At 40.9% G+C, this 26,432-nt stretch overlaps 1 protein-coding gene across 8 annotated transcripts in view; it reads left to right on the top strand.

Moving 5' to 3' along the window:
- Positions 1-26,432, top strand: part of AKAP13 (A-kinase anchoring protein 13) — a 159,224-nt gene that overhangs the window by 12,322 nt on the left and 120,470 nt on the right. For all 8 annotated transcript variants that reach the window (XM_051628924.1, XM_051628923.1, XM_051628920.1 and 5 more), the window contains exons 2-3: positions 602-646; positions 17,211-17,358. In XM_051628924.1, coding sequence (XP_051484884.1) covers positions 614-646; positions 17,211-17,358 — 181 coding nt within the window. In that variant the 5' untranslated portion in view covers positions 602-613. The remainder of the gene's footprint in view (positions 1-601; positions 647-17,210; positions 17,359-26,432) is intronic.

The following is a 26,432-nucleotide window of genomic DNA, read 5'->3' as shown; positions in this document are numbered from 1 at the left end:
CTTGGTAGGCTGAGTAATGGTAGTTTTTGTCTATGTAAAATGTTGATGCAGAATTGTGAGTGTTGTCCTGTGAGTTTTTGCTCTGTTTTGCAAAGAGCATTTATGATAGTTCGATTATTAAATAGTTTTGAAATGTTTCTTGAAAAATCCAGTGGGGGGGGAGAGGCACCAAGTTATCATGGCCAAGGTGGTATTTGCCAGAGTAATTGATCTTCTCCAATAGAGGATTACAAATCTTTAAAAACATTTTTTGAGTGGGAGTGAGGGAATGGACAGATAGCAGTTAAGGGTTGATAATTGTCATAAAACACAGATGCAAGGACAAGGTTGCTAGGAGGAAAGATGGATGTGAAGAAGCAGCGTCACTTAAAGTATCCTCAGTGCCAACATTTGCCAACAGTTCAGATGAGTGCTTTGCTCCATAAGAAATTTTAGAGTTGTCTTTGCTTAGTGGACAGGTCCTTTTTGATCTGAAAGAGATAAAATAGAAAATTGTTGTGCAAAACTGACTATTGGAAAAAATAATGTAGCTTTGAAAGCTTAACATTCTACAGTGATTGAAGTACTTTTTCGTAAAATTTTGTCTTCTTTTTTGTTTCAGTGTTCTGAGGTCATGAAACTTAATCCACAGCAAGCTCCATTATATGTGAGTACAAAATTTAAATAGTTTGTTTTTCCTCATTTGCTATTCACACAATTATTCCCTCCATCCTTTTTAGAGATGCGGCTCCTTTAGTCTTTGCTCCCCAAAGACCTTATTTGTGTTTGTTGATTTGCAAATGCTTGGTGGTAACACTCAGGTAAGTCACAGAACTCCTCTGTTCTTCCAGCAGACAGTTTTAAAGTGAGACATGTTGTAATGCTGTCACTGTGCAGACATCCCCTGGCTTTTATTTTTTTTCCTCCCAAAAGCGTGCTGGAGCACATGGCTCTGTGCTTGCGAGTTGATGTGTTGAGAGGTTGTAAGAAGAAATGGCTTGTGTGGAAAACAGGACATCCCTGTGTGCAGTGCTTGCCCACTGTGAGAATATTTTTCTGTTTGGAGTTTTAGACGTGGCAGGGAGGAACTGGAAGCAGGGAAGGGCTCGGCTGCACTGTGACTGCAGCAGGGAATGGTTTACGTCAGCCTCCTGGAAGCTCGTAACCTCGGTGGCTACATTAATAAGGGAATAGCTTCCTCTCACTCTTGAATAGCAGCTTTGTTGCAGAACATGGAGACAGTCAAATTGGATCTGGATTTGTGGAGGTGCACACGTGTGTTAAGTTGGTGCCAAAGCTGCCAGCCAGGTCTGTAACTGTTTGCTGTCTTCAGAGCCTGGCCATGCCTGAGCAGGGTGAGATGCTGAGACCATCCTGTCTGTATGGTCCTCCCCACAGACCTTGCCAGCAAGGGTAGAGCTGGATGCAAGGTTGGAAAATTTGGAGGGAAAATTGCTTGTAAATGTGGCCTTTAAAAGGAAAGAAGGAGAAACTATTAGAGCTGGTGGTAGACCTATCTTGGAAAGTGTTATGTGCTGTATATAACGGGTTGTATTAACCTTTAATGCCATGGAAGCTTTTAATTTTTGCCTACTTTTAATTACCAGCTGCAAGTTAGTGTTGGAATTTATTCCCTATTCAGTTGTGCTTGAAGCAAGATTAAGACACTATGTAGTGTGACTTGACTTTGGGGGACTGGCCATATTATGTATTACTGTGAAGCTAAATGTTGCTTGACATTTGTTAAATTACAAGCATACTGAATGCACCTTGGCTTCGAAGAAACTTATTTTAAACTTAGGACTCAATAAAAGACAATGAAACATGCAAATCTATGATGTAGATGCTATGGTAGAAGCACATGAATGGTAGAAAGCAGGAGAAAATTATTTGTATGTCTTTTGAGCAGTGTATGACTTTAATCTGGAGGCTTTGTTTTCCCAGTCTTATCTTATGACTTAGTTTATTTTCCCACCGCTTTGTGTGGGTTTGTATTTAGTATGTGATACTGGAGTGGTTTACTTAGAAGTCCTCATCCCCACGTGATAATGAGGAGGACTGAGCTGAGGTCAAGTGTAGCCCAGTGTAAAATAATGATTTTATGGCACTCAGTTTTTCTTTGCAATTCATGTAAGTTGATGACAACATTATTAATACATCAGTGACTCTGTTTTCTCCCTTCCTTCTCCTCCCCTGGCCAGGTATATACACAAATTAGCTCCCTTCAAACAAGGTCAAACTCAAGAGCCTTGAAAATTCAATATTTGGTCTTCCTGTTTGCTCTCAGTATAAATACTTTGTATATTTTAAGACCTATTTTGTTTTCCACGTACTATTAATTGGCATTTCATCTTATCTAGAGTTCTTAGGTGTGAGCAGACCATAAAGAAAAGGTGCATCTTCCTCATATTTTTATTTTTCAAAAGGCAGACACAACAGTTTTGTGGCCTTACTGTTGGTAGGTCACAGTATCCTGTGAATTTCTCCATACAGAATTTGATCTTTGTTAAGTAAACAACTGGAAATAACAAAGAATACACACATGTTTGGGTCTCTCAGGAAAAAGTGCTTCTCCCAGATTTCACCCTCTGCTATTTACACCTTTGCATTGCATAATTTATGTTATTTCTCTTTTAATCCAGTATCTTAAACATTGATTATTTTTAAATTAATCTTTAAAAATCTTCTATGAGTTTCATCCTGAAAGCTCCATTTGGTAATTGTTTTTATCATCAGCAGCATTACTGAGCTCTTTTAGGAGAACATTGTAAAAAATTACATCTCCAGTTGAGTTCCTGGAAACCAGTTAGAGAGTTAGAACACATTTTATTCTATCTGATAATTACTAGGTTAGTCAGATTAATACCTTACAATTATGGAAACTGTTTTGGGACCCTGAGATGTCTGATGTACTTGGGACTAAAGTTTTGTGGGTGATGGAAAAGATGGTACTTCCACATATGGACTAGTAGAGGGATAGATATTCCTGTAATCAAGTTGGTGTACATAATTAGAGAAGACTACTTGCAGCATCCTTCGTGGTACCTTCTTTTGGCTGCTTGGACTTCTTTTTACCTCCTCTGTAAAAATCAGCTGTCCTACCTCTGCAGGGCTCGTGACCACTGGGAGATCACAGCCTGTCACAATGAGGCTGCTGGCCTTTGTAAGTGTAAAGATTAAGAGATAAGGTGGCAACCACATCCTGTAGTAATGAGTGTTGTGTTTTTGTGATTAAATAAGTCTGTTCCATCCAAGCGATGTCTGATTGTTTGCTGGTCGATGAGGTTGCCAGGAACTGGAGCTAAGCATTATATTGCTGCAGGTTTGAGCTGGGACACGAGCTCAGCCTTTCCTCTGCAAACAGATGGTTTTTAGCTTGTTCAGTTGGTCCTCCCAGGAACATTGTATCTCTCACCCAGAACTGTCAGTTGCCTGCCCCTAGTGCTGCCCAACGGTCTTTCCTGGCCCTGGAGCTTGGTGCTGCTCACAGCAGTATGGTCATGGGGCAGAGGAGCTCGTGCCAGGAGAGATAGAGGAGTGAAGCGTTCCTCAATATAGCACAGGGAAGGTTCACCATGGTGTGATAGCATTAACGTCTGTGCTTAAACAGGGTGTAGGTCAAGCAGCTATCCCAGCTGTACCACCGTCAACACGTAATTGCCTTTATAAAAGGCAGTGGTACTTGGCAGTGTTACTTTGCAGAGTCTTTGGCTTCATATTGTGGTGTACATTTGAAATAAAGATGTTCCAACCCACTTCCTCAGGTATCTTGATGGGTTACAAACATGAGCTGCTATCTTGCTGCCAGCAGTGATATTCTGAAGTGGAGTAGTAGAGTGGGGAAAATGTTGACAAGGTCTTCTGTGGTTCACATAACTGAGATGGTGAAGGTTTGAGCTCTCCCTGTTCCAGCAGTGGTATTAAACTTTGTGATACAAGCTTGACCAAGGTGGTCTCCTGAGCATAGCACAGGGAGGGTTTTAGCAGAGAACAAACTTTTTCTCGGAGTTTTTTCACTAGCATGGCTTAAGGTTACAAAAAGCAAGTGTTGTTTGACTGGACTGAATATCTGATTTCTCTTGCTGCTGCTCTCGTGCATTGTCTTCTTCCCAGTGTGTATTTGTATGGATCTTATAAGAGCTTTATAAAAGAAGTATCCCTCTACCAGCAAAAGTAAAAAATTAAGCTTAAATATTATCAGGTATTTCCTAGTTGTTTTCAATATGTTTTTGGAATATTCAGATCATCAAGGAGTATTGTGGATAGGAAAAAAAGGATTAACATTGCTCTAAACAATGGAGGCTTATTACTAAGTGACCTTTTTATTACTGTAATTCATTGAGGTCTCGGTTTATAAATTAAATAAATTAGTAGTTAAGCTTAAACTCAGCTGTTGCAAACCTCCAGGCAAGAGAAAGAAAGTGGGAGAGAGCTTTGTAAATGTGAAGTGTTGATCTTTTTATAAATGTTATCATTAATTCAGAATCCAACAGAGTATTCAGCAGGAGATGTAATTGCAAAAGGATCAAGGATCACAAGCTGTGTCCTTATTTCTAACCAAACATTAATTAATATAGAGTGCATGTGAGTGAATGATCCAGGTCAAGTCTTCAGCTGCATAAAATGTCCTGAAAATCTTACTTCAGAAGTGACCTACCTGCCTTCCAGTTTCAGCTTTTGCTGGCTATAGGAGTGTTGAAATGTTATTGGTTGTTCTTCTAACCCACCCACATCTCCTATCACTCTGAAATCAATGTGTTTTGCTTTTTTTTTTATAATAACCTGAGAGCAGTATTGGGCATGAATGTGTTAGAACACAGGACTGCAGTGACATGCAGGGGATGAGTTGGAAAGTGTTAAGTGTCATCTTCTCTTGCTCGGTACCACGGCTACATACAACCTTAGATTTGTGTTGAAGAGAGGAATGTTTTTTCAGGGTGATAATGATCAGTGGGTGTGAAATGGAAAAGATTAGCAGCTGGAGAAGGATGATGTATCCCTGCAGACTCTTTTCCTTTTTCCTTTTTGATTAAAAGGAGCAAACTTGTTTTAAATCACAGCACTCCTTCTCTGCATGGTTTGTCTAAGATATGCCCATGTTGTTTGGAGTGACAAACCTGAATGTGTCGTACCTGCTGATTGCATGGGAGGGCAAACACTTAATTGATAAAAATGCTCCCATTGACTTTGGTCTTTAATCAGGTCGGTGGATGGAGTCTTTTGTATAAACTGCCACTTGTGAGCTGTGTAACCTGTGGAGTTTCTCAAGAAGAGTTTTGATAGAGATGAGAGCTTCCACTTCTCAGCCAAAATGCCATGCAACTTAATGAAGTATGAGCTTCGAAAGCCTCAGAAAGAATGCATTGACCCTCTCTTAATATAACCTGGGTTTTGGGTGCAGTAGGTCTTCTCTTCTGTTAATGAATTAACTGCTTTAGATTTCCCAATATGTCCTGCTTTAATCTAATATGGGAAGAAAAGGATAATGCTTATAGTAATTTTTTCCTGTTTACATATTTCATACAAAATGATGCCCTACTGAAGTGCACTATTCCTGAGAAAAACAATGGCTCTAACCTCTGATGTTCACATTGTAGGAAAAAGCTCTCTTTTGAATAAATAATAAAGGATAAAAGAAATAAGTTCATAATACAGGGAGGCTTGTGGCAGCAGTGTCTGTCCCTAATGCCATGTGCAGGTGTGACTTGTTATCATAGCTGAAACCATCTCAGGTGTGACTTGGGCACTATTGTGTACTAGATAATTAATGATCTTGAGAATCTTTACCAAAAGGACAAAAGGACAAAATGAAATACCTTTATAATCCTACAGTAAAATGTTGGCATGAGGTTGGCAGCTGTGATTTAGTTACTTTTCTACTAACATTGAATTTGTTTGCTTAGTGGCATCTATGGTGACAAAGGCCAATGGGATGCCTGCATATCTGAAAGCAGTGCAGCAGAAAAAGGAGAGCATACCTCACATGCTTTTGGTGTGGGAATTTCTCACTAAAATCACTATACAGAAGCTTTGTCTTTCTCTCAAGGTCCTTAGGCAAGAGTAGAACCAGTCCTGATGTTTAGTTGAGTTCAGTGGTGAGAGGATCTGATAATTCTCTTGTCTTTTGTTTGTTGGGTCCTTGATTATTTTTATTTTTCTTAATGACAGAGTAGTTTTCAGCCCCACCTTCAAAATGTCTTTGAATTATGAATGAGTGGAAGGCCTGTGAGCACCTTTTACAAATAGAATATTTGCTTGTGGGAGAACCTGCTTCTTGGTTGGCTTTAAGAAAGTTGCTTGGGTGCCTGAATAAACTGATCTTTTGAGATCAAAACTGATGTTTTGAGAATATTGCAACTTGTCTGGTTCTGCTTTCATTCTGCAGGCAAAGTAGTTTCCTCACTAAACTGTGCTTGACCCCATCTTACAAGTTTTTGTTATTTAGGTCCTGGATCCAGAAACTTTTCATCTTCCACTTCCAAAATTCTGATCTACATCATGCAAGAAGTCATGCCTTTGATTGAAATGGGTGTCTGGCAGCTGCCAGCCGAGCTCTGCCCCATGCTCTGGCGAGCTGCCTGCTACTTTCCCATTCCTGAGTATCTAATTGAAGATTTTATGTTCCACAGATTGGTTACCATAAGGCTGTTTGTTAGCTCGTGAGATCTGTGAGATGTTAGTATAGGATTTCTTGTGAAATGGGACCCTTCTGTTCATTTACTGAAGGCAGCTTTGGCTGGTAAAGTTGGAAGAGGCCTCCTCACCATCAGCATCACTTTTCTCCAGGATGAGCCATTCATTACATTCTAGCTGCAAGGCTGCTGCTTCAATGCTACTTCCACATGATCTGAAACTGAAGATTCTGGTCATTTGGGTTGCAGGTCCTCGTCCCATCATTACCTATTTGATTTGTTATTTTGAGATCCTGTTTTGTGGGTATAAATGTGCTGGTGAACAATAAATGGACTAGGTTAAAGTCTGGAACACTTGTCTGAAATTCCATCCTTAAGTGACTGCTGCTTTGCAGCACTACATGTGAACTTTAACTAATAAAACTTCCAGAATAAAGGTGCTTGGGCTGGTACAAGGTCAAGGTGTGAAAGCAGAAGGGACAACAGACAGACCCCTCTTTTGGGGAGCTGACAGATTGCTTCAGTCTCTTTTTTGACAGTGCAAAAAAAATCCTTACATTGTCACACTAAGAGTTTTATTGAAACCAGGTGAAATGACAGATACCCTTTAGGTTCTGAGTTCAGTGCTCTTTATTTCTTCTGGTAGCCAGTGAGCTGGTTAATCTCTGGAAGGATGCTGCGAGATTGTGTCCTGTCCCCAGTGCTGGCTGATGCTGTTGCCCCCTCTCAGGAGGGGTCAGCAATGGAGATCAGGACTTGATGTTTAAGAGGATGAAAATATTCTTCTGCTCTTCCTCTGTGGAATCTATATGGAGAGTTTATAAATACTCTTGATACCTTTAGAATGACCAAACAAATTTCTCATCTTGTCAAGATATGTAGCCTCACTTTATTTTAGTAACTTGTTTTAGAAACTTTATTTTTTTTAAGTGCTGACAGTTATTTTGTTAGACTAGAGGCAGTTCTGACAGCCAAGCTGGTGTGAGAGTGGTGGTTGTGAGGATGAGGATTTACTGGAGGCACGATGCTTTCAAATAATCTCTCAAACCTCCTGGGCTCTCCCCAGGCTCTCCTTCTGAAGGTTGTGCCACATGCTGTGTCTCTGCAAACGCATGTCCTCTGCCTCGCTCAGTAGAGCAATGCCATATTGTGCTCAAGTGGAAGATAAAAGGAACTGTGATTAGTTGTTGAGTGCAGAGATGGGTGCTGTGCAGAGATGGGTGCTGTGCACTGCCATCAAGTGGCAGTTCTGTTGCAGAACACGTTTTCTGTGCTGGGTTCTGCAGGGCTGCCTGTGCCTAGATCTTTGTTTCAAAGTGTTTCTTCTAAGCACTGCAAAAGTTTCATCTGTCTAGTGGTTGTGGGGGATACTTGTTCAGTAAGATAATGGTTATAAAGGTTTCTGTTCTCTAATGGCCAAAAAAATATCACTTTAAAAAGTGCCTCAATTGTTAACAGTAGCTCCAAGTACTGTTGTTGTGAAATATTTAAAGTCTGACAAGGATATTTTGGGGCTGGCAGGAACATGAGCACTCTGAAACACTCTGAGCTCTGTCTCTTTGGGGGTTTAGATGTACTATAGAGGAGGCTGAAGTTCCAGGAAAACACCAGCCTTCTCCTTTTTTATGACCTTGGATTTTAGTATTCAAGCCTGATTTTTTTTTTTTCTTTAAGACACATCAAGGCTATTTGTCAAAATTCTGCAGTAATAGAAGATTGTTTCAAATAGTGTCATCATATATACTTTATCTTCCAGGAACTGTGACTCTTTTCCCCTCTCTGATGCTAGGAGAATAGCTAAATTTCTGTTAGTCACTGAATAAATTCAGGCTGCCTGCTATTTCTCCCAAGCACTACAATTTTGTTGTTACTTCTATGTGAGTAATTAGCAGGAAATACTATCAGTCACTCAAACAGTGGGTAATAAAATTGTCTGGTTCGGTTCTTTAACATTGTAGTGAAGAACAGATAAGACCAGAGCAAGACATTATCATCAGTTTGAGTGTTTTATAGGAATTGAATATAGTCATTTTCACTGTTTCTGAAAAACCTCTAGTAATATCAGCACTTGTGGAAACAGGAGGGGACACTCTGTTACAGAGGAAATCCCTTTTATCTTTCAACTTGTCTTCATGTTCATATGATATTACATGGAGTCTTGAATAGTTCAGAGGGCAAACCCCCACTGAGTTATTCCTTCTGTTCCTTCATACTTCCTCCTTCTCTGTACTGCAGTTGTACAGGAGTTGCTGTGCAAGATGTTCAGGGTCATGGTCAGTATTTTTTTTTCTTCAGGCCGTACAGGCCATGGTGAAGGAGGACAGCAAGCATACAATGTTTTAAATTAATGGTCTGGCTAACACTAAACTGCCCAAATAAATGAAAAATATTTTCTTCACTGTGCTGCCACTTTCACCCAAACAATAAAATCATCATAGCAGCTCTTCCCTAGATGTTTGCATGTAGCATAAATTGTTGAACAGCATTTTTCTCAATTCTTTCTGATTTTCTACTTAACTTTGATTTTTTTTTGCCACTTTCAAGTTAATCTTATTGTTGATTTTGTCACATCTTCCTTTGTGCTAAAGATTATTAGAAATGGCCTTGGCTGTTTGCATAGCAGAGTCCAGCACCAAACAGATGCACTAAGCATGCTCTAAGCAAATGTTGGTAACATAAGTGCCTTGTGCTAAAGCAGTGGTGCAGCTTGATTAGCTATTAACACTCCAATCTGATAACTTGCCTGGCTCTGTGCACCAGAGCAATATGTCATGAAGATGCCCCCATAAAGATAAATCATGTGTGTTTTTCAGCACCAAGGGGATCCTACTTTGATGGATTTTCCGTTGGCAGTTGGTAGAGATCTCCTTCAAGCTGCCTGAATTAATATGTAATACCTATAATAGTATTTTCACACTCAATAAAGATTCATCTCTGAGATGACTGATTTGGAGACCAACTCAGATATGCTCTGTACAAGGACGTGGGCTAGTGATAATGGATTTTTTCAAGTGTACCCGTATCTGCTGGAGTTTGTGTTGCTCACACCGATTCAGACTAGAAAATCCATCCCTTGCACTCCTCAGACCATTTATCTCTTTGCAAATTAACTCTGCTGCAAAATTAGGCACCTTTGCTGGCTTGGGACATGGTGTGGCTGTGAGATACTGTTAATACACCAGCTGTAATGATGCTGTCTCTGCAGACAGGCAAGTCAAGGGTGTCCATGCTGTGTTTTTAGCATTGGTTGCACTCAGGATGGATCTGTGGGAACCAGCTTGGGCCTGGAGGCAACAGTCAGGTATGTTTATCATAGTTGTCCATGTTTTCTTACATATTCCTTTTACCAAAGAACATTAACTAAATGGTCTTTTGACTCTGCCTCACAACTTTGTCCTGCATCAAGTTTTTATCCATTGACATGCTAAGCTAATCGTATTTTAGGACCAAATTCTCTCTCACCTTTGGGGCAGTAAACTGATGAAGAGATTAAAGTTATTTTGCACATATGACAGTATTTCAATCCTTGCTTAGTGGCTAGTATTGGAAGAGGAGTCCACTTGGCTCAGTGCAGCATTAATGAAATACGGAAGGTATCACCTCGAGTTGCTCTGTGAGCTGGCAGAAAAACATGTACCGTTGTCCTGCTTTTTTGGTGGCCTTGTGGGCAAGAGGTTACAGACTGCAGTTGTGTTTTTCTAAGGGAAAGAGACTGCTTTACAGAATCTGTCTTTCTCATCACAGAGGGGCTCAGTATCAGTGCCATTAACCTGAAACCTTTCATTGGCAGAAGTAATAGCACTGCTGTTAATTTTAAAGAGAAATAGGTTTGGAGACTTTATTTTATTTATATAGGTTTTTTTTAAACCATTGGAGAAATTCTTGTTGTCTTTTGTGATTTTATTTATTTTTTTATTTTAATTTAAGAACAAAACATCTCTGCTTCAAGCTTCTTTAAGATCAAGGAGTTAGAAGCCATTGACTATGAAAAAGGACCCAAATCTACCCCAAACTTGGCAGCTTGCCATTCTGTGTATTTCTGGAACCTTTCCCTGGAGGTTTTATCTGCAGGAGGTTGCAACATTCCAGCTGAACAACATCCATCTTTCTCCACACTGCTGACCCAGGTCACTGCCTTTATCAAGAGGGATCTCTCCAGGCAAGAAGGGATTTCTTCAGCTGCTCATGTTCAGGCAGATTTCACAGCCCTACCTTTGTTTCTGAGGACTGGAGGGTTGCAGAATAAACTTTTGATGTGATTTTTTTTTTTCTCCTAAGTGCTCCTGTGAGTCAGTACATACTGGTGAAATTGAGGATGTCTGTAATGACTGCTGTTATCTGGCTATAAGAGATACCTCTGACCTCTTGCTATGGTCCATTCCTTTTATACATCTGTGCTGGGAGCTGACAGGGTAAATGGCCATGTCTGTTACAGGAGAAAGATGTTTCAAGCTGCAGGATTGCAGCATCTGGTAGTGAAGTACCAAGAGGCAACTTAGAAGTCTTAATAATGTTCCCATGAGAGAAAATGCTCTCAAGATGAAGTGAGGTCCACTGACAGACTCACCCCATGCTAAGGCAGAGAGGGAAGGAGACTCAGCTGGATGTTTTGAAGGTAGGACCCATTCCCAGATTCCACCCCTCAGGGTTGAGCTGCTTATCTGCTTCTGTTAACCTGAGAATAGCAGCCTGAAGAGTATTCTGGACATGTTACTTTCTTGTGGTCGAAGAACATCCCTTGGTTTTATGAGCCAGCACTGATAGTGCTTGGTGCCTGTGTCACAGCTGACCGGCTGGAGTACTTAGTCAGACTTGAGAAGACTGGGATCCAAGCCTTTCTCAGTTGAAAGGGTTATTCTGCAAGATAAGAGTACTGTCATGTTTGCTTTAAAAAGAGTTGCTCAAACCCCCATCTCCTTTTGCAGTCAGGAGCCCATCCAGCTGCACCTGGCTTAGTTCTGCGTGTGTTGTCCGTGTGTTGCTGGTGTCCTTTCCAGATGTGGTTCTCCAGGGGTTTAAGCACGTTGCACCAACCGCAAGTAACCTTAGATGGGAGGAATCTTCCAGGATACTCAGCTGATACAGGGACACTGGGAGCAAAAGTTTAGCTGTTGACCTAGAGTACTGGCAGAGGTAGATGGTAATGCATCATCGAGTATCTAAATAATTATATTTTACTGTTTTTTCTTGCAAAGTGATTTCTGCTACATTTTCTAAAACTTTCTTGCAATTGCTTTTTCCATCTATCAGCTGCTTTCAGAGTATTCTACAGTTCCCAATTTGAGATGGAATTGTCTCAACTTTCCCTTTGATTTTGTCTCACTTAATTACCGTTGGTCCTGTGCACGCACTTCCCAAAGAAAACATAATCCGATTGAAAAGCCAGCTTTGCCTTTAAAAGCCATTTGGATGAAAAATATGATTTCCATTTCATTGATGGGGAAACTGGAAGCACAGGGATGTGAATGGACTCGTTGCCTGCTGTAATCACAGCCTGAGCAGTAGCTGGGGTAACACCAAGTCCAGCTCCATCCAAAAAGGAATAAATAAAGGTACTGATGAGCCTGAACTACTTGAAGAAGGAGGGAGAAACCACAATTGATTTTGTGCAGTACTCTTGGGTGCAGTGCAGCTCTCTTAGGGGCTATTTAGAGCTTCCCAAAGGGGGAAGAAAAATGTTTTGAAAGCATATTTCTCCTTTTGTGTCCCAACATAATGCAATAAGCAGTGACCCAACAAGGATCTGATTCATGTTATGAGTAGCAGAAACAAAACAAATTTTGTTACAGTGACAGGTTATGTTTACTCATCTAATCCACTGCCTAATCCAGCCTCTCTAATAAAACATCATCACACCAATGTCTACAACAGCTCTTTAGAAGGAAATATATGGGGAGAAAGGTTTTTTCCCTTGTATGTGAATCTCTAACCATCTGACATGTGGACTTGCCATCACAGGCTAGGCTTTACCTGCAGGCAAAAGCAGCTGGAGATGGCATTAGTCAGCAGCAGCAATTTTATTTTTCTGTGTCAAACAAATTCGGGATTACTAATTGTTAGTGTTTTGTCATTAAAAGCAGAATGCTGAAGTAGTGCTGGAGTGCTTCAGTGTTGCTATCTAACACGTGCTTCATTTTCATAAGTATTTTTAGGCTGTATGTGTGTGGGGAGGTCAGTGTGGGTGGTTAGTGGGTTAGATAATGTACTTCAGAATGCCCAGTATAACCATGACGGGAAAAACCAGCTTAGCAATCACATGATTCAACTATAAAAATACAACTTGCCTTCCTCTTTTATTTCTTAGAAACTTGAAAATTTCTTATCCAGCATAGACCATTGTAGAGAAGTGTACCTGTTGCTGCTCGAGCTGATCTCACCAAGGGGAAACTTGTCCTTGTCAGCTAAATTCATGCTTTACAGCTGGAGGTCTTGAGGGCTGTATTTGCTGGGGTGTCCTTGCAGTCCTCTTGTATAAGATTCTTTATGACTGATTCTCCCAAACCAGACACATTTCCAGAGCCTAAAGTGGAAAAGAAAGATGTCTTTACATGCTTAAAACAATTATTTCTTTTTGGATGGTGGATAGTATTTTTGAGCTAATAACATATGTGACCTTAATTATTTTGAGCTTTAAGATTTTGTTTGCTTCATTGTCACTTGCAAATATTGCTGAAGTCATGTATTAAAAAAAGAAAATGCCTTTGGAGGTGAATAGTTTAACATGCACAGAAACCAAGTGTGAGAAAGAAGAAACGGTTATTCAGAGTTGCTCATGCTTTGCCTTCACACAGTCCCTGTGCCCTTAATGGCAGTATTGGAAAAACAAACACCTAAAAAGGTGGAGTTGTCCTAATGCCAGCAAAAATACATTGACAGACAGGTGTGTTGTGTGTCTAGTTTTGGGCTTTAGTAACAGCATTTGGGCCTTGTTAGAAATAGATTTTTCTGCTGCTTTGACTAACCCAACGGTTGAGAGATGTGCCCCTCTGAAATCCCTCTCTGAGTTATAGTAGTTTGAAGCCCAGGATCAGACTTGGCTTTTCCAGCGTACCTGCCCCTTGGTGAGGCAGACCTGCTTTTCTCCTTTCAGTTTGAGGAAGGGAATATATTTCAAGAGCCACATCCACCTTCTTTACATCCCAAACAGCTATCTGAAATGAGAGATTTTCAGATCTGAATGAAGGAGAGAGGGTGACCTCTTTCATGAATGGTCCAAAATAGAATGTTTTCATTTCCAGTGGGCTTTAAGCCAAGTAAATATTAGTCAATCCAAACTAGTTTTGAAATTAAATTATTCTTATTTGTTGGAACCTTTCAGAGAATGGCTTTGATCTGTCTGTACTTTCACCAAAGGGATATTGGCAGGCTGGCCTCCCATTTCTAGCCATTCAGGATGAAAGAGGGGTTATAATAACCACCTTGTGTGGCAGTGATACTGAACAGATGACATTTTTTGAACAATATTAAATGAACAAAGGTAAACATACTCAATTAAAATGTTTTTAGAGAGTCTGAATGCAATAGGGCTGTTGGAAAATCTTCTGTGTGGGTTGGAGGAATTTGGCTGCATTTGTAACTGATTCCTTCAACTCTCAGAACATTGGAAAGACAAGACTTTTATCCCGTGCATGATTTCCTTTGCAAATAAATACATTACTTGAAGATAATTTTTAAAAATAAAATTGGCAGTGGACAGTGAAAGTGTTGATAACTGGGAAGCAGAGATGTGTGTTAAAGGAGGATGGTCTTTCTCGTTTGCTTCTGGCATCTCTGATCACATCAAGCAGAGTGAGCTGTACCGGTCACAGTACAACTAAGAGGTAGCTGAGAAGACACCTGCAAGTAAGCTGAAGCACATAGTAGTTAAGTGGGACATCATTGGTCTTACTGAAGGTATTTGGAGGCAACTTAAACTTTCAAGTAAACTGAAAAAAAAGAAGTAAAAAAAAAAAGTTTAGTTATCTTAATAAGGATATTGGGCATTCCTGGTCAGTCTTTGGTTGGAGCTTCCTCCAGAAGGGAGGAGGGAGCAGGGTGGTGGAAACCATCCCACCATAAAGCGCTGCTTAGACACAGCTTAAGAGCTTTTAAAATTTATATCAGCTGATAATTTGTGCTCTCCCTAGACTTGAACCACAACTGAAATAAACTGAATGAAAATATAAAGTGGAATCATTTGGTTTTAAAGAACTGCTGGAGATTATCTGGTCCACCCACCCTCCAAAGCAGGGCCACCTTGAAAGTATCTGTATCAGAAGTCTTATCTTTTAACTTATCTTTTTTTAAAACCTGTCTTAGACATGTTTTCAGGTTATGTGGAACCTGTGATGTTGAGATTTCCTACATGTATTTACACTTTTTGTCAATAACAAAATATACAAATCTGCTTTTCCAATCGTGCTGTGAATTAAATCTCTTTTCCTTGAGATGTGAATAGCTCACACAGACAGGTGTCTTCTCATGCACTCTGCGCTTGTTTGCTTTACTTTCACAGAAACTGGGCTAGCTTAATTTCTGAGTTTAATAAAAGAAAAATCTCCTTTAACAGATACAACTTTAAACAATCAGCCCTGTTGATGAGCATCATGAAATGTCACCTGCATTTTAAGTCCGTTAAAGTACTTTGTGTGTTCATGCCTTGAGGGAGGAACAGTTTGAACACAGATGGATATAAAAAACAAAGCACAAAGGGTTTGTAGGTTAAAACTTCAGCTTTTGTTTTTAATGCATCTGCTCAAAACTGGATCCATTTGCTTGAAATGGAATATTTAGTTTCCAACTCAGCATGTGAACTGGTCATGCTTGAATTTAAAGCTTGATTTATTTCTTTTTGCACCTGTTTTTATTTTAACACTTACTATATACAATATATACTTTTGCTACATGGTTCCTTTCTCCTCAGCTGGAAGTCTGGTCTGATATTATCCCATGAAACCTTCCTACAACCTATGTTCGTAGCTCTGCAGCCTCTGGAAATGTAAACTAGACGTACTGCTGCATTTTTCTTTTGTGAATCCATGGTTTTCTTTCCTGCATGTTACAAGACTGACCCATATATTTGTTTTTTAGACCAGGGGCTGGTTGTGTACTGCCCTGCAAAACTTCTATCAAAACAAGGTGCAGTCTTGCCCCTGGCAAGATGTATCAGACAGGCCAGATCAGGGGAGAACTGGATATGAACTTGAAGGAGGAAGTGGTGGGGGGGTTTAAAAGGAGCTGAGATGAGGAAGAACAGGGGGAGATGTAAGTTGGATTGTGGGAAGTGATGCCAAGATGACACAGGTGGACAGGGGGGGCTTGGAAGTCTGGGATTCTTCTGCAGTGGTTGTATTTGATAAAGTGAAATGACGAACTGAGTGATCCTCAGGAGAAGGTTTTAAATGAAATTACATGTGTATTCTATTTGGTATGCAAATTAGAATTACATAATCTGCAATAATAATAATAATAATAGTAAAATCTTTTCCAGATTTGCAGCCTTCACCAGATGCTCAGTGGGGTGGTGGCAGAGAACTGGCTAAGGCAGCTGCAGTGTAAAGCTGGGGTATCTGACTGGTTTTGATCTTGATAGAAAAGGGGCAGAAGGTCACGTCGCAGTCTGTTGTTCATATAAAATTTTGGCTGGATAAATGGTGAACGGTGAGATCAAATGAATATGCTTCACTTAGTGCTGTAGTAACTGCAAACCATCCTCTTTCCTTGCTTTCCCTTCCCCAGTGAAAGCATGGTGGATATTGCTCCTTTTCTTATCCATGCAGGTGTATGAATTTCAGGTGTATTTTCTGTGTCCTGTGCTGGGTTAACCATGATAACCTGTGTGCCCTTTGTGAATGTAATGTTTGCTGATAGCAAAGATGAGCAAAATTATAGAATATACTGAGATACTGAAACAAAGCCTCCCTAAAACTGTCCAGGAGTGTTCAGCCAACAGATCATGACAGGTTTCATGGCTTGAGGAACTGCTGCTTTTGATAAAATACAGAACTTTTTCACCAAGGCATGAGCTGATGGATGAGTGAGAAGAGCTACCATTGTCTGTGCAGCCACAGTTACTGTTTTTTGTAAGGAAGGTGGAAAAGCTCCCAGTGGATATGAGACTTCTGTATCTTTTTGTGTTCATGAACTGGGGATGAGAGAGGCCTTCAGTGATTAAGTTGGTTACACTGGAACTATCAACACAGTGGCTAATGTGAACTCTCAAGCAAGAATTGGGGAATTTGTTCCATTTTATGAAAAATGAGGCAATTTTAGGCTGCTGTCCCAATTCTGTTGATTTAGCTATGTATTGGTGGGGGGGATATGTATATATCTGTATATGTGTGTGTACATAAAACATTTCACCATATTAAGTTGCTATTTTGAATATACCCTGGAGATTTCTACATGGCTCTTCCCAGATCTGCACTCAACATACTTTATAGCTGATTGGCTGGCTGTGACATGCTAAGGATGACTTACATATCTGAAAATCAGAATGGGCCCAGGGTTATGTGGAAGGCCAGTATGAACAGGGAGCACGGGCTATAGTGCTGGAGAAGTTTTATTTTCCATGATGCACTTCATGCAAATGTAAACCTAACCACTTGTTCTTTTTCCTAGGGTGACTCTGTTATTACAGTGCAGCTGACAGAGGAAGATAAAATTGAAGATGATGTAGTTTTTTACTTGGTCTTCACTGGGTCAACTGTCCAACACTGCACAAGCACAAGAAAGATTAATCCTGGGAGTCTTGAGACAATTTCTCCTGGTAAACATTTACCTTTCTTTGTCTATCAGTGTATCAGTCTATGAAATGTGATTAATTCAAGTAGGCTTAAAGGTAATGATGCTTTGTTAGTTGTCTGTTTCCTCATTTACATATTCACAAAGAGTGGGATGCGTGGTTTGGATGACTGCTTCTACCTTTTAAAACTTCTTTCTTGATTTCCCTAGAATTATATGACACTGAGATTGCAATTATTTGGTGTGTAAATATGGGGTTCTCTTGTACATATTTACACATAGTAAAAAGCTTTTAAATGTGAGCAAGATGGTGGGAAACACATTTGCCGGGTTAGAGATACTACTGCGCAAAGGGTGTACAGCCTGGTAAGTCCTCCCCACAGTTAGGATCTGCTTGACGTGGTGAAGTTGATTACTGCAGTCCTGGTGTAATACAGCCCTTTTCCCCTAAATCCTATCGTGCAGGTCAGAGCCAACACTGAGTTTCTGGAACTCTTGCAGTGGCAGGAAGTTGCACTGGAGCTGCAACAGCAACACTGCAGCTACTGTGAACACTCAAGCAAAACTTAGGGAATTGGTTCAAATTTATGAAAACAGAGGCAGTTTGAGGCTGGTGCTTGGTGCCATCCTTCCACCCCAGCTGGTTCAGATGGGGTGGGTTTTCCCATTGAAGCCCCCCACTCTTTTTAAGCCTTTGTGCCGTTAATAAGACAGAACAAATGGGCACAGCGTTTTACTCTGGTGACTTGAGGACCGTGGGAATGAGCGTATTCCAGGCTGCTGTCCTTACCATTAACCTTTCCTTCTGACTTGTTGCTATGCAGCACGTTGGTGCTAGTGTGAGAAAGCGCCTGACGTTTTCACTGTGCACAGTATAGCTTAAGTGATCAAGTGGGTTTCTTGAGTTTGCTTTTTTATCTCTTTCCTAAGTGCTGTTCTGTGAGATGCGTGTGAAGCACAACTTGGGCCAAGGAGTTTTTCCTCCTGGTGATGAGGAGCTAAAAGTTGGCTGCCGTATTTTTTTCATTTCCTCCTCTTTTTGTGCTGTTTCAGTTCTTCAGTTGGCTTGGGAAGAGGAGTCTTTTTTACAGTTACTGATGACTGGAGCCCCATGCAATCAATTAGATTAGTGCTTATTTTGTCCCTGAGGAGGGAGAAGAGGGGGTGACTCCTTCCCTGCCTTTGTGTGGCAGGCACAGGGCTCTGCCAGCCCCGCTTGCCATGACCTCACCTCCCCCTCGGGACCGCGGCTGCGTCGCCAAGAAAGGAACTGAAAAGCTTCAGTGTTCCCCCTCAGCCCGTGCAGGAACTGGTGGATTGGCTGGAATTTCCGGGCCATGCTTTCTGATCCCCCCTGGCCCTGATGTCCTGGGAGTATCAGGGATGAGTTGGGGTAGTGGCTGCCAGGCAGGACCCAGGGTAGTGCTCTAGGCTCTGCCTTTCTGCCCACCCCAAGCATAACAGTGTCACTGGAGGGTTCCCAGGGGGGCATTTTGTTGGTGTTTATGGGAAATCTGACTCTGTTTGTGGTTCAAAGGGAAAGGAGGGAATTGTTCTCAATTGTTCCTTTAGTTATAATGGGCTTTTTTGGTTGTTTTTCCCCACTAGAGTCATGAACTTTGGCATGGGATGCTAGGTAGGGATGGGTGCAGTCCCAAAATGCAGCTTGTATCAGATAAAGATGTAACAGACCTTTCAGAAATGTAGTCCCATTTCTCCCAGAAAGCACCATCCAGGGCCGCAGTGCAAGGGTGTAGGTGACATCTCAGATGTAAGGAACCATTTGGACTAGGGAGAAGCAAAACTGGAAAAAGCAACATTTTTCATACCCTCCGCTGACACCAACATGTTTGTCCAGTCTTGCTTCAGCACTGACTATTCTGATTTCAATAAGAGCATGACTTACTTCAACCCAGCTCTTCCTCCTCCTCCTTCCTGAACAGTGAATCTGTAATCATGTGTTTACACCGTATATTCAGCCAGTTGCCTTGGAGATGGTTGTGGTGACTCAGAGCTGGCGTTATTTGACCTCGCTGCAGGATTAGCCGTGAACAAGAGGCAGTGTGTGAGAGACCAGCCCTTGTTTGAACACCCAGCCCCTGGCACTTAGCAAGTGCTCTGCAAGGAAACTCAGCTGTTAGCCAAAATATCATCCTTCATTTCCAAATTTCAGCATCTTTTGTTTGTCCCTGCAATGCAAGACATGTTGCACATCCCTGGGAGCACAGCAATGCATCAGGGATGGCTCAGGTGGATGAAGGATTCACTCATGAGCAGACTGAGCCTCTTGGCCTGCTTGTCTTGAACCTCCTCTGCTTTTCTTCTGCACTTGGAGGCTCTTCCCTAATCCTCATCCCAAATCCTGAGTCCTTCACATGGTCCCAGGAGACTTCAGATGAAGTCCATCAGGGGCTGGTGTGGAAGGAGTAACCAAAATTCTAATAAAGCTAATGTAAAAATAAAACCAGATTTCATATTTTTTCTTGACTTTGTCAATAGTTTTGGTGATGTATGGAGGCATTAAAAATAGAAAGAGAAATGGTTTGATTGTTTGCTGCCAAAATTAAGTAGACTGTTTTAGCTCACCTTTCAAAGGAAATCACATTTAAAAAAAAAATCTTGACAGCATGAAGTGTTTGTAGATGAGAAATTAAAGAAAATGGAATGGAAATACAAACTGTGAGAACACCTCCTAAATTCTCATTGTGTTTGAAAATTCTCTATATCCTGAAAGACTTTACCTAAATAAAAGCTTACAACTGCAGTCAAGTGACTGCTGCATTTTATAATTACTAGAGCATTCTGCCTCTTTCATATGCTGTCTTTATCATCAGCCTTAAACACTGAATATATATAGTTAACCCTATTATAATGTAAGCATTTATTTCTGTATATAATAGAGGAAAGGACTTCAGATCCTAAATTTATGGGAGCAGCTTTTATTTACTTGAGGGTGTTGCTAAATGTAGATTCAGCAATCACTCAAAGGACAAAATACTTCCCTATGTTTCTGCAGTTGCTCTGAAGGATGGATCAGGGTGCTAATCCTGTCCTGCTAATGACTGTGTTAATTTAAGGGAAATAATTTCTCCTTGTAAGAAACATTCTCATTGACCTCATCTGTCATAACTTGAAGTATCAAAATAAGCTGCTGAGATACAAGAATTAGACAGTGGATGATGCTTTGTGTGTTTCCAGTACCTCTCTTGTCAGCCTCAGGACAAATCAGGTTACATTGTCCAACTGAACTTCTGTTTGCCTTGATGAAAAGGTACCAGAAGCATTTAACTATATGACAGCTTTACTGTCACTGTTGCACTGCTTCAATTTCTAAATGATCTGGTTCAAACTCTCCATCATTGAAGAAGATTTCCTCAGTACCAGAGGCACTCTGTAGTTCTGCAGAACAATTTCAAGTGCTGTCTGGTCAGGCACCACATGAAGGTCCATCGACATGGCACACAGAGATCTAATGGCACTGGATATTACTTAAGCAATTAGTTGCAAAATCTCAGTTGGTGAAGTTTTGGTATTAATAATATGCTAAAGATCAAGCATGGAAGGATGGAGGGAGATTGTCAGCTCTGCCACTATGGCTAAAGTGTTCTTGCTGCTGAAATTGTACTGCTGGGGATGGATGTGTCCACTTATGTCATGGAGGCTTGTCCTACTTAGTGCTGGCCATAAACAGAAGTTTCCTACAAGTCCTTGTTATGGTGGTAACTGAGACTGTCATAGCCTTTAATAATTATTCTTTTTTTTCCCCAACATTTCTGCAGGTTAGGGAGGGTAGCTGAGACATTAAGTGGCCAAGCAGATTGCATATGATAGTGTAGAAAGTCTGTGTTAAAGTGGGGAGGTGAAACTTGACTGCAAGACAGCAGCCTCATCCCCCACTTCTGCTGCTAAAACAGCTTTTCCCTTGCTGGAGAAAAACCAACCCTAATCATAAAAAGCCTCAAATCATGATCTGGCAAACAAGCCAACAAAAGAAGGAACAACCTCATCCCTGTCCACGAGTAAAAAGCCCTAACCACAGCCTGCTGTGGGCAGTGGAGGCATCTTGGTGTTGGGAAGCTGTTGTGCACATCTGGGAGAACTTTCTTGCAGGGCAAAGCTCAGAAAGCAAGATGCTGTGCTTGCAGCTTGAGTAGCTGTGCAGTGCTTCTGGTGCAAGTCTGTGTGCAGCTGTATTATTTGGCACAAATTTTTGCATGTAAAGACTGGAGTGTAGTGTGTGGAGATGCAGAAGAGCTCAGTGGAGGAAATTAGAAATGAAATTTCAAATAGGGACAGTACTGTAAATCCAGAGCTGCAGCAGCTATTAGTCTAGTAAGGGTAAGAAGTACCCTGTCTATCAGCCAAGTCACTGAAACAGTAAATCAGATATTTTCATGTGTACCTCTTTGTGTACTGTTGCAGTGTGTTTTATCACTCTGGGCCTTTCCTCTGTATACCTAAATCCCTTTTATCTTGTTGGTTGACCTCAAAAGGTCCTCTGTTTTTCAGAAGGGAGGAGGAGCAAAATTAGCTGCAGAAAAAGGGCTGAGAGGCTGGCTGTCTGCTGGTAGCTGGTTGCCAGCAGTTTCCATGAGGCTGAAAAATCTCCCATTTACTCCAAATAACTGGACTCACTAGGAGCTTTCTCCATGCTTAAGCAAAGGTGGAGAAGCAGGTTCAGTCTTTAACTTGTTCGTAATTCCATAGGTTTTAGTTGTTTCTTCTTTCTCCCTGCTATTTAAAAGCATCAACTAAAATTAATTTCAATTAGCTTGGCAATATCTTAATTTCAAACTTTTACTGTGAAATCCTTTACATATGTTCATGCTTTATTCTATTCTGCCACAAACTGTTTTTTCCCCTAAGAAACAACTTTTCATAGAAAATGCTGTAATTCATGAATTGCAATCTTTGTACTGGTAGACCAAAAGGGTAAACAAGTTGCATAACAAATGACCACTTGGCAATACCAGTTGTGTATTTGAAAATACTCTTAATTATGAAACAAAAAAAACCCTAAAATAGAATAAAACAGTGTAGCCAGGAAGACTTTTTGCAGTCCATCCTCTTTGGTGTACTTAATTGCTCTAGGCAGTGTAATTAAAAGGAAATGATGCCAGTTCTAGATGACATCAGTCACAGGAAAAAGTGATTGAATCTGTATTGAAATTATTTAAGATGTAATGTGTGGGGTCTTACACTTCTGCATATTTTTAAGCATTTGCAGTATAAAGGGCCTTAAAAATGTTTCTACACTCTCCATATGAATAGTCTAGCGTTTAAAAGGAACAACAAAGGCTCCTGTCTATTGCTGGTGCTGTGCCTATGTATTTCATAAGGTTTCCTGTGTTGCAAGAGTGAACACAATAACTGTCTAAATCACAAAAATGCACATTTAGAGTGAGCTCTGATTTTCAAAACCAGAATCTGGGATTTCTGAAGCAGAAAAGAAGCATGTTTTGAAGGCCATAGGCCTCCCTGCCCACGAGCCACCAGGTGGAAACATCTTGAGGGTACAAATCCAGGGTACTCCATGAGAATCATCACTTTTGCTCTTTCGCTTCCTGTCCTGCTTAAATCTCTGTATAAGACCTCTTTCAACCTAGCCCCACCATGGTAACTCAGAGGATGCAATTAGCACTGGAGTCCTTAGTCACCTACCAGGCAAACCCAAACATGTGCTTCCAGTAGGGCTTTAAATAACTACCCAGGCTGGGGGCCCATTGTTTGATAGTTCTAATGTGAATGCTGAAAATAGGAGGTTTGGACAGGATTTCCACTTTTAGAGGAGTAGGAAATGAAATAATGTTTTAGAAAAGCTCTGTTTAGGGGTGTTTTGTCTCCATGTTCCTTATTTAATGAGAAACAGTCTCACAAGTTTTGCTGCTGCCTTTTTAACCACACCCCAGGTCAAAGACACAGGTACCAATTAGGTGGCCAGGTCTAAGGCTGTACATTAATTTGCCTGCTAGTTACTTACAGGCTAGAAATCTCCACCTTTTCTTCTACTCATTGTTTTCATGGTTATTGTTTAGAGGAGTCAGTGTCTCATACTGATGCATCTCATGTCTTCAGGGATAATTACAGAGACACCAGAACCCCCTGTTTTCATTTTTTGTTCTTGTGTCTTCCCCAAAGCAAGTTTCATTAAGGAGCCCAGTAAGGAATTCTTTAGTTCAAGAGTCGTTGTCTCATTTAAAATAATTTCTAAAGTGTTTTTTTACATGAAGATGAGGAATTCACTCTATCACAACAGAAGCAGTCACTGCACCTATCCCTACATAGACTGAAATAGTTTTTTAATTCTATATTTTTCCTGCAATATGTTGGCACTTCTCAAAAAAGCTCCAAGTAGTGAGGTCTTTCCAAGCTCAGTTCAAAGTAACTGAGAAGCAGAAGGAGAAATGGTGTAAAATGCAATGCATGAGGAATTAAGGGGTGGGCTATTTGACTTTTATCACAGTTAAGCCGGCATATAAGTGACCTAATTTCATACTGTGATGAAAAATAAATGATACATGAAGAGGAAAGGCCACATTAAGTTATTCTGTGCAGCCTGAGACATCAGGAACGTAGAAGCACTGTTGTGTGTGTCAGAAGAGTTAAAATTTGAACTGGGATGCAGCTGGATGATACCATTGTGGCAATGTTCAGTATTTCATCATTTGCCCTTTTACTTGCTATTTTGGCCAAATGGCCTGGTTTCTGGAGAAGGCTGAAGACAGGCAGGAGGGGTGCTGGGTGGCATTGTGAACCTGATCTCGTTGTAAAGCAAGGAGATTTATTTTCCCTTCTGCAGGTGTGCTCATAGGTGTGATTTATTAATGTGTTTTCAGCCTACCATAATGCAAACCTTTATAAATAGGCTAAAATAGGCTCATCACTTTTCCTGACACACCCAGGGTTTGGTTTCTCTTTTGCCTGTTTCATGAGTCAGACATTTTTCTGTTCCACTTCTGGGGAAGGTGTATGAGGGAGTTAGAGCAGTTGATAGTCAAACACACCGATGTGTGCAATGTGCATGACTTGGTGCTTAACCCATGGTAGGAGAAAGCCCCACTATCTACCAGCCAGAGCAGAAGAGAGATGATAAGAGAGCAATAATGTCTGTTCTGGCACTGCCTGGAGCTCTTTGTGATCTTGGGCAAGTTACTGAACCTCGTAAATTCAGACTTAGGCTTGTTTTACAGATGATAACCACTTATCTCCTGAGAAAGTCAGAATGCTTAGCTCACTTTTGCTAATGCTTTGGGAAAAAGGGGGCTGTTAGGGTCAGATACTAGTCTAGGCAAAGGAAGCAAAGGTCTTTGATGTGGGGAGAAGCATTGCCCCACTGATGGGTCCTTCAGAAGGTTTGTATGTTGGGGACATGTTTGCTTACATGGTTCCTGTAGTGGCTTCAAAGCAAAGGGCAGAGACCTCTTGAGCAATCTCAGTAGTATTGGCCATGCTTGTTACTTACTGGCTCCTCTCTTTTGTTTGAACTCTTTGCCAAAAGTCAGAATCTCTCCCAGACTCTTACCCCTGAGTCTGACGTCTTCTCAGATCTAGGGAAGGAGAACATCAAAGCAGTTGCCTTTTCGAAGAACAATCCCCAGGGTTTAGCAGGACGCTTGTTTGATCCTGTTAGATGAAAATGGATCATCAACTCTGTCACCTCCCTTTACTAGCTGTGTTAGATATCTGGGGGAGTTTCAAGAGAACAATAATTGGCTGCAGATCAGGACAGGGCCTTTTTGTCACCTCCCCTTGTGTTGCATTGAATGATCCTGTAGCTTTGCATAATGTAGGAGCTGGTGTTTCACATGTAGATCCATGATGTACCATTAAATCCATGATGTACTGGTTTAAGGAGACCATGTGTCTTGACTGAGGTTTCTCTAGTGTTTGTCACAGTGGAGGAGCTTTTGCTGTTGAACAGAAGAGTTGTTTGGCAGGGGGAAGTGACTGTCTTGAAGTGCTTCTCTGTAGCTGCTCACAGGCCATGTTTGTTTTCTGCTTCAATCCTGAAAGTCAACTGTTATTTTGCAGATGGGATTCTTAAGGGAATAGACAGAAAATAGTTTAAAAAAATTAAAATGTAGCTTTCCTCATGCTTTTAAGAAGTCTTTTATTATGATTTTTTTTTTAACTTTGCATTCTAGCTTCTACTGCTTAGCATGATGCAGCACTTGAGTCAGCCCCTGTAGGTAGCACGGTGTTGTCAGCAGGCTGCATGCAACTTGCTGCTTTTGTGGAGGTTTTAAACAAAATCAGTGTCTTAGAAGCTCCTTATTCTGATATCTTTAAGAAGATGAGCTAAGCAAGAAGGTGGAGGGATGTACACTTGACAGAATCACATTACAGGCAGGTTCCCCTAAAGCTGCACTGTCTCTGCTCTTCTCCCTTGAATATTTGAGGCTCCTACTGTGAGAGTGGGTGGAGTTTGTGCATTCGTTTTGTCTGGGATACTGAGATCCCTGCCGCTGCTCATCCTATTGACTGGGGATGTGCACGTGCAGTATTTCCAGGAACAGCAGAATTGGGTCTTCCTACCCTTATACTTTTTTATAACATCGATATTAGTAAATCTATTCCTTCAGCTTTCACCCTCTTGCTAATAGATGCCTGGTGCTGGAAGGAAAGGCATTTTCTCACTTTTCAGCTTCAGAGTCTCCCACTTGTATTATTGAGGTGTAGCAGCAACATCCACGTGTGTTTTCTTCCCCTTTTTTACTGGTCTTTGATACCTTTCCAACTGCATTTTCTCTCCTTAGGAAGCCACACAGCCTTGTCTGACAATTTTGGTGCTACCCGCAGTGTCCAAATAGCAGTCTTGACCTTTCAATTAACTTCAGGATCGCCTCTTTCAGCAGACAAAACCTGTATACATGCCAAAAGCCTCAGAACAGCTTTGGAGGGTTGGCTGAAAGACCATGAAGATTAGGGACATATTTTCCCTTTTGTCAGGGAAATCAACAGCAAAGGGCCCTGACACAAGAAGGAAACTTTCCCACTGACCGCAAATAGGTGCTTAAATAGAATTTTCAAGCCTTTAAAAATAAATCGTCATTTTGTATTTAATTAAGCAGAGTTTCATGAATGTACTAGCATGCTGAG

This window comes from Apus apus, chromosome 10, assembly GCF_020740795.1.
Source record: "Apus apus isolate bApuApu2 chromosome 10, bApuApu2.pri.cur, whole genome shotgun sequence".
Lineage (NCBI taxonomy): Eukaryota > Metazoa > Chordata > Aves > Apodiformes > Apodidae > Apus > Apus apus.
The sequence above is the reverse complement of the archived record's forward strand: the minus strand, read 5'-3'. Positions and strand labels throughout refer to the sequence as shown.